At 48.8% G+C, this 8,549-nt stretch overlaps 1 protein-coding gene across 1 annotated transcript; it reads right to left on the reverse strand.

Annotated features, from left to right (window-relative positions):
- Positions 1–3,469: 3,469 nt before the first annotated feature.
- Positions 3,470–6,581, reverse strand: LOC149360540 (uncharacterized). The gene is made up of 3 exons (XM_089567868.1): positions 6,416–6,581; positions 5,547–5,800; positions 3,470–3,604 (listed from the first exon to the last, which is right to left on the reverse strand). Exons 1-3 carry the CDS (start codon positions 6,579–6,581, stop codon positions 3,470–3,472), a joined length of 555 nt encoding a protein of 184 aa, XP_089423994.1.
- Between the last annotated feature and the right edge of the window lie 1,968 nt (positions 6,582–8,549).

Consider the following 8,549-nt stretch of genomic DNA (forward strand, 5'->3'; position numbering starts at 1 on the left):
ACAGACTCCATGGTGAGGTTCACGACGGTAACGGAGATAGAGGCACCCATAACGTAAAGGACGTTCTCCCGAAAGAAAAATATCCCGGCGTGGTTAACAGCATTGACTGCTACTGCGACTGCGTCTACATTGGCGAAACTTGTCACTTCGAAAGGCGCCTAAAAGATCATAAAAAACGACGTTAAAAAAAAAGAAAAGTAGATTCCAGTGCTATCGCCGAACACTCTATGTCGAAAGAGCACGTTATCGAGTGGGGCAAGGCAGACGTTCTTGCGACAGAAAAGAAGAAATTCCCCAGCCTTCACCTGGAATCTTTGACGATGCAAACGACCTGTCACACCTTGAACCGAAACTGCGGAAATCTGACAACTGCTTGCGCATGCTCCCTGCACCCCCTTTCCAAGCATGCATAAGCTCGCGCACCCGCTCCTAGTTTTCACAGTGAAAAAGGCTCCCGTATGGGAACCGAAACGTCTTCTGTGTATTATTTCTATGTTGTGGTCGGCGTCTACAATGTCACGTTTTATAATTCACCCTGACCAGACGAGTTTTCATCCAACTCTTGATTTCATCCTGAGTCGATGGCACTGAACAAGGATTGGCTACAGCAGTTGACGTCCCGACTCCAACGTCGATTTACGGCACTTCATTTGTACCTGCCATAGCATGGCCAGTCTCTACACCTCTACCCAGTGCCCTGCTGGACTTAGTTTCAGAGCCAGGCGCCCTAACCCTCATCTAAGGCCCCTTACCCCTTATGCCGTCCTATCGAAATAATTGCATAGAACCGGCGGAAACGTACGACGACGACGCACATTAACTTGCTGCCAACCTTTGTGTGGACGCCGCACGTAAAAAATTAGAGAATGTTTACAATATTCTATTCAGTGCGAAAGCACAGGCTTTTTATTTTTTGCAAAGGGTGCTTTCAGTTCTTACATGCATGAATGACTTAACTGAGGCATACACATGAGAGGCCCAATTTCCTCTTTTTCTTATCGAGCACAAAAAAGAATATTCTACTCCGGTCAGAACTTCCGGATTAGTGCTACGTTGAAGACGACGAGGAGCGCTCGCGCTAAGCACGAATATGCAACACATTTTGCCAGGCTCCGAATGTCCGGATTAAATCCTTCGCTCAAAAGTGAAATTCCCGATAAATTCCCAATACCATCGCGCCTTTGAGTAGGAGGTTTTCAAAGTACAATTGTCGAAGCATCACTTAAATCGGATGACTTAAAAGAGTGAAGGGAGACTTTTGTTCTCCGTAGCAGAATGACACAGCCGCGGAGCCGCCCGAGGGGGCTCATCAACGAAACACTCAAGCATTTTTTTTTTTTTTGAAGAGCCCTTTTATGGAGGCGCCACTTTGCCGCCGCGACTCTTGGAAGACACGGTAGCCCGCCACACAGTAGTGCGCACCCATCCCGTCGTGCGCCGTCCACTCTCGTGCACGCAAAGCGCGACCGGCCAGTTGGGCAGGGGAACCACTGCCCAGGCTGGCCAGGGGGCGCAAGCGGTCCTAGCGGTTTTTCACGTTCCGGTTCCTGCGGAGCACACGTCTGGCAGAAAGGGAGCGAGATGCAAACACCGCGGTCACTTTCCACAACCGGCAGCACGGTGGGGATGAGCACACGCAGCAGGAGGGCGGGAACCACCATGTGCACCACGCCTGGCCCTGCGCAGAAGCCAGTCAGGGCGTTAGGTGGCGGCTCTAAGATCCGCTTACATATTCGTGGCCACTTTTTGTATCACAACTTATAAGCATACACTCCATGCCAAAACCGGGTGAAATACTAACTGAACCACCTGGTTCTCACGATGCCCATTCAGAGACAAGATGTGGCTGACGCACGTGATTTCTTAGAGAGGGAAAAATGGGTTAGTCCTTTCTGCTCCATGGCATTTTCTCTCAATGTGTCTGCAATGGACGTATACAAGGAAAACGTTGACATCACTGAAAGCTAGCGACACATTTGTACACACGCGCAAGTATCACTGCGAGGTAGTAATGAGTTCCTTTCGCGTAGTGCTCCGCTATAAACTACAGTGCTTCCTGAGTTTTTCAAATGGACAAGATCGACGTCTTCATTTCTAGAGCGGCTGAGTGAGATAGCGCTCCGTATAGCAAATCCATGGCTCCGGCAGTTCAACGCTGTCCGACCAGTAAAGCGTATAACACGCCCAACTTGGTCTTGCAGTCCACATGATCTGTCATTAGCTAATGAAAGAAGTATCGCACCTGGCCTGCATTACGACAATGTTGCACGTTACTTTGCCATGCCTCGCTTCGTTGTGGTGCGCGTGTCCCTTCATAGGTGAACTTCGAGGCAGAGACAGGCAAGAGGGCATTTAAGTCAAATTGTCTTCCTTGAATGAAACCATCCACTACACAAACCTCTATTACAAACTCTCCATAATACAACCAAGCTTTTTCGCACATCAGAAGCCCGAAGTATTAATCAAACCGGCACAGAGCTCGAACTGGTCGAGACAGAGGCCGGCTTGGTCACCTTCAATGCAGCTCCACGCTACACTGCTCTAGAGCAGGAAGGGTAGAAGGCCTGCCGGCCACCACGCGAGAAATCTTTTACTCAACCATTATCAGCCACACTACCTTCGCTGCAGTACATAGGCCTCTCCAAATGACCTCTAACTAACACTGTTCAGTGCCAGCTGCGTCCACCTTATGCCCCCAAACTTTAAGCCTAATATAATCCGCCCACCTCTCTCCCGCCCCATGCTGCGCTTCCCTTCTCTTTGAATCCACTCCGTTACTCTTAACGACAGCTGGTTATCTCCCAACCGCATTACATGCTCTGCTTATGTCTTTATTAATTCCAGCTACGATATCGGTAACTCCCGTGTTCCCCGGCTAGCTCTGCTCTCTTCCTATCTCTTAACGTTACATTTGCATTTACGTTTCGCCCAGCTTGCTGCTCAGTCCTCAATTTATATTCAAGCCTTTTCATTAACCTCCAGATCTATCTGTCCGATAAGGGAGCACTGGGCTAACGTCCACATATGAACACTGACAGCGTGGTATGAACAGAAACAACTTGACGGGGCTGAGCCGTCTATGAGTTCGGAGCACCGCATGGAAAGTGCCAGACTGACCATCACCTAGGGCCACATTTATTAACGTCAGTTTCGTTTTCCTTGCTTGTCATCACCTGTCATTAGTGACGTAGGCCGTAGACTGACGTAGAAGGTGACGTAGGAAGTGGCGAATGACATCAGTGGCAGAGAAACAAAAAGAAGAAAACGAAAGGAAGCGTTGCACAATACGTCCTCAGGTCACTGGTGCCACAAGCGTTAGGTGCGAAATACCGTAGCCCTGCCCATGAAATAAGCAGATTATTGCTATTGGATCACACGGGTACTGGTATTGCACACATGGTGATGGACTAGTGGCAAATTACAACGCGTCGTTGGGTGCCGGAGATATGCACCTCAAGCGCTTACCTGACTAGAAGGCTCGCCGGAATCCGTACGGTTCTGGATTGACGAGTGCCAGCAGTCCGCCTTGGGCCGGCGCTCGGCGGAACCAGTTCTCAAACGATGGGCCGCGGCGCATCATCCTGGGGCAGGGGCGGTTGCCGCACTGCAACGAAAGGAAGTGCAATGCAAGCAGCACAGCAGTCTAATAACTACCGGTCATATGTGGTGAGGTCGAAATTTAAAGAGCGCGGCTGAAGCAAGGCAGACTACCCCTGGTAATGAATGAATGAATGAATGAATGAATGAATGAATGAATGAATGAATGAATGAATGAATGAATGAATGAATGAATGAATGAATGAATGAATGAATGAATTAGGAGGTTTAAGGCACTGCCGTGACTAAACGCAGCGGTGCCGTTCGTGTATTACCGTCCTCTCGTATAAGCAAACTACGTTTTGCTACTGTGACGACAGCGAATAAACTAACGCCACGTCTCATAGATAACAGAGGCGACAGCTGCGCATCACTTATGGAATGCGATATAGGGCATCACGGCAGTTTTCTAAACCAGTCTGACCTCTGCCGCCTCACCTAAAGTTTGAGGCAATGTTCGAGCATTATGGATGCCGCCGCACGAATGGACCACGTCGGGGCACTAAACACTAGTTTGCGCGGTTCATTCTCTGAGAAAAAAATTCTTTTATATGCACGGCTTGCGCGCAAGCGCTGATTACCTGACTGCCTGTGAAGAGCTGCACGTGGCAGCTACAGCGTGCTTTATTCGAATTGCCCGCCTACAATTCGAAAATTGTTCGACAACTTGAGGACATATTTGATTCGTTTCGTGTAATTTTTACTCGCACTATTTTATTCCTTCGACAAGTCATCTAGCGGGATATTCGATCCGCTGTTAGAATATTATTTCGAACAATCGCTCACCTCTTCAATGAAAAAACATTTGAATAAGGCAACTGAATCGAGCTTCGAGTTAGGGTGTAGGCCCAATAGCCTTTCTCATGTCCGGCGTTGCAATTCCGGGTGGAGCTCTCAGTGCTGTTTTATATCTATGGTAGAGGTCGCCACGGCACTGCCTTTTCCGTCCACAGACTCTGGTGTGCCCCCGGTAAAAACAGGGAGCTTGGCTGCAAATGTAAGGAAATTTTCACCAAATGGCATCAGCGCAGACTGGCAATCCCTTCGCCATTTCTTTAGTAATTACGACATAGAATTATACTAAATACTCATTAGCATCGACACTGGTGCAGCCATACAACAACAAAGAAAAGCTACTGTGTAATTACTCCCTTATTCAAATCTTTTTCGCCACAGGGGCTTTCATAATTGCGTAGTCCTACCACTGTTCTCCCTTCGAGTTATTCAACTACTGGTCGTAGCGTTAACATCTTCTTGCTATCCTGTTTAGCTTAATTGGAAGAGAGACCGCCGCAGAGAGGAAGTGGTTCCAGTTTTAATCTCGGAGCAAGATCAATTTTTTCTTCAACTTCGAAGCGTCTGAGAAAGCTCCAAGCTTTCCTTTGGACCCGTATGTGCGAGCTCAGGTGGATGCCAATGAGTAATCACTACCTTAACTTTTCTCCAGTCAACCTCAGGGGTTTTCCCTACGTACAGTGCACTAATTACGGCTTCGATCGACAAGGTCCGGGGCTCAGAATACCCCCTGCACAGAACTGCTTGTCCAGTATAACCTCCTGCACTTAAGACGTGTCCATCGACAAGACCGCACCCGTCATTTAAAAACGGAACAAGCGCCCACCCTCCCTACCAGAACTCTACTCATCCTACCAATTCTCTGCGGAATCTGACGGCGTGACACTGCTCACTTTCCCAACCGCCCAGAGATCACGGCAGACACAGAACGCGTCCTATATGTAATGCAGCTGCCAACGACTCCCCTTATGTCTTACTAGCCCTTCGCCACTGAGTGTGTAGCTCCACGCGAACTCAGCGGATGGTCAACGGGCCTTGGAGCACCAAGCGCTTTCTATCACACTGCCCAAGAGCAGCAGCCTGGAATAAAGCCACTCCTGCGCCTCGCTGTGAGCACTGCTTTGGCAGCGTACGCCCCGGCCAGATGTGCTTGCCTGGTGCCCCTCACGGAACGGCGGGGTGTGTGACGGTGGCGTCAGGATGTAGAGCGCGGCTTCAACGGCCAAAAACTCTGGCCACTCCTCTCGAGGTGCAGGTGGTTGCTGCTGCCCGGCTCCGACTCCGACGTTGCCACCGACGAGCTGCTGTGGGAGCTCTCCGAAGTAGTCGTCCATGGGCGTCATCGCCGCGGACTCTACCGGCAGGGCTGCCTCCGTGCCCGACATATCAGCAATTGCGGCCGCTTCGTCTTCAAGGTGGAAGGAGTGGTCGAAACACCAAAAAAAAAACAGATATATAAGGAATGATTGCACAAAGAGTGGGCGCCTGTCCCCAATCAAGCCATATGACCAAGACCTATGACAGGTACACTAGTAAAGAACTATGAGTACAGTGAATGTGAATCAAAAAAGCTCAAATATTATCGAGTGTTGTTTTAATATAAGCCCTAAGAGTTAAGCAAACGCCTCGCAAGCTCGGGAAGCAGTTTTTGATATTTGTATGCGAGAGACTTGAAAGTTTGGGAGATTAGAGACCTCGGTCGTGCAGACGTCCATGTGCGTAATACTGGTTCGCGACCAATTCATTGGCTACAAACTGAGGAACCGATAAACCCCGCCTGAGCAACCTGTAAAAGGCCAGAGCCTTCGTAGTTGGTCAGGAAACGGGCACCTGACATTTGGTGCTAATATGACTACATACAAAGCGTGTCGATTTCACCATTGGCTTTTAAATAACCACCTGAAGAGCAGTGGCGTCAAGCAGTTGCTAAGCCTGATCAGCGCGTCCACTTCATGCATGACTATTCCTAGTAATCGCGGATTACCTAAATCGGTCAGGAACAAGACGAGATACTCCAACTTACCAGGCATTGGGATGGACGTACGATACCCCACGGGCTCCTCCTCTGGCGTCGAAGGCCGCCCGGCGGTCACCACGAGCGACGAAGTGGAAGGTGCCACGTCATCGTAGGAGTCGGCGCCGGGAGAGGGCAGCGCCTGGGGACGCTCTTCCTGGGGCACGGACGACATTGGCGGCGTAGGCGGAGACCGGCGCTGCTTGCGAAAGTAGTCCGAAGATGTCCCGGCCTTCTGGACCGCGGGTGTTGCGAAGAGCAGTGTTCGGAAGGCAGAAGACCGAAGCGCAAGCGGAGACCAGCTCGTACCTCGGCCCGAGCTCGTTCTGCGCGAGGCACGCGACGCGAGAATAGAACGCGGCAGCGCATGGTGATGACGATGATGATGATGTTCTCAGACATAAAGGCACATACCCACGGCAGGGGATTGTCCAAGGTTCATAGCGAATACAAACGCACTCATGTACGAGGAGTGGAGTATTTGGCTAATTTTCGGACTTAAAGCTAGCATTTGTGCAAAATAAAAAATACGGAAAAGAAACGGTAGTAAATTCACATTCTAGCAGAGGAATCTACGCGATGGAATTCTATAATCGTGAATATAATCGCACACTGGTTTCAGAGCATATACCTAGGCGCTTGCCCCAAAGGAGTGGAGACTCGAAATAGAGGAAGCCCTAGTCGAGCGAGGGGGATTTCCAAGTAAATTCCACGGAGAGCAGCGAACCGCTGGCAGAAGAGGAAGAAGTGATCTATGGGCTCAGTTTCGCCACAAGACACGCAAAGATCAGTTACAGATAATCCTGATCGACGTAAATAAAGATTTAGCCGCGGTATTCTGCAGCGCAAGAGGGTCATGGACACCTCACATTGCCTGGAACTGCACATTCGCGCACTCCAAGGAAATGCCAGGTGTTGAAAATCTGCTGCAGCAAAGAGAGACTCATGGCTCAAGGAGCAGAGACGCTGAAATCGCTGAAAGCGTGCTACAGTCAAGTAGATAGTATTTGGGACGAACGGGACATTAGGTCCATCAAGGGCGGACTTTGCTAAAAAATCAGCCCTCATTCGAATCAATGCCACAGAGCCCAGGAACCCAGTAAAAGCGTAATTCTGTAATATGTGGCGGAATAAAAAATTGAAGGGAACGGCTCATGGGAGTATCCCTCGATTTTTCGAGCGCTTCCAAGACGAAAAAGCTGTCTGAAATTATAATAACCTGAGAGATATTGCAGGGAATCCTTATTAAGGCCAACGCAATGGCTAGAAACTCAACGAGAAAAATAGGGGTGTAGACAGGGGTCCGAAATGAATAACTCCAATAAAGAACCGTGGAGTAAATGCCAACCGCTGCCTTCTCATTTTGCTGGGAGGCGTCTGTATAAACGGCAATATCGTTTGGAAAATTATCTAAGTACTCCTGTATAAGCCTATTTAATACATTGATTCTTAGCATTTCTTGGGAGGGTGTTGTCAAAAAAGACGGCCGTATCAGGCCGCTCATGGTTAACTTGTACTACAGAACTTACTGATACAGAAATTTCCGACAGCAGGAAATAAGTGAAAACAACCTGAGGGAGCTTATACCGAGATCACGCAGTAGTACCAAAGAAGAGAGTTGGGCTCGCAGTAATAATGGGGTTAGCCAATCCTGGAAAGGCCTTAAAAACGCTCGCACAGTTAGAAGCTAAAACCGCGAATCTAGATCATGTTTAGATAAGGCTGTAAGTTCAACAAAGCGTTAGCCACTGTTTTAGGCATACCTAAGCAAAGGCGCAGAGCGCGTCGCTCCTTAACAAACACGGCTTTAAGCTTGTACCTTGGGCACCCAGGAAAGAGAACGAAGCCGATTTTCAAGTATTGGACGTACATAGGTCTTATAAAGGAGGTGTAAAGTGTCCCGATGCATACCAAATTTTTTTATTGCTGACCCTGACCAACCAGCCAAGGGCACGCACACCTTTAACCCTTATAAAAATGGTCTATAGACTTTCTATAGACTTTTTATAGACTCTATAGCCATCCTATAGACTTTTACTTTTGTCTATAGACAGTCTATAGAAAATCTATTGACTAAAGTCTATAGCTGCTTCAATTTCCTTTTGTCTATAGACGGTCTATAGACTCTCTATAGACAAAGGTC

This window comes from Amblyomma mixtum, chromosome 2 (assembly GCF_055824585.1).
Source record: "Amblyomma mixtum isolate Tamu chromosome 2, ASM5582458v1, whole genome shotgun sequence".
In the NCBI taxonomy this organism is placed as follows: Eukaryota; Metazoa; Arthropoda; class Arachnida; order Ixodida; family Ixodidae; genus Amblyomma; species Amblyomma mixtum.

Coding starts and splice junctions, on each gene's coding strand:
- LOC149360540 (XM_089567868.1), bottom strand. CDS start 6,581: ATGTCGTCCGTGCCCCAGGAAGAGCGTCCCCAGGCGCTGCCCTCTCCC. Junction 5,801..6,415: donor TACGTCCATCCCAATGCCTG/GTAAGTTGGAGT, acceptor TCCACCTTGAAG/ACGAAGCGGCCGCAATTGCT. Junction 3,605..5,546: donor CGTTCCGTGAGGGGCACCAG/GCAAGCACATCT, acceptor CTTTCGTTGCAG/TGCGGCAACCGCCCCTGCCC.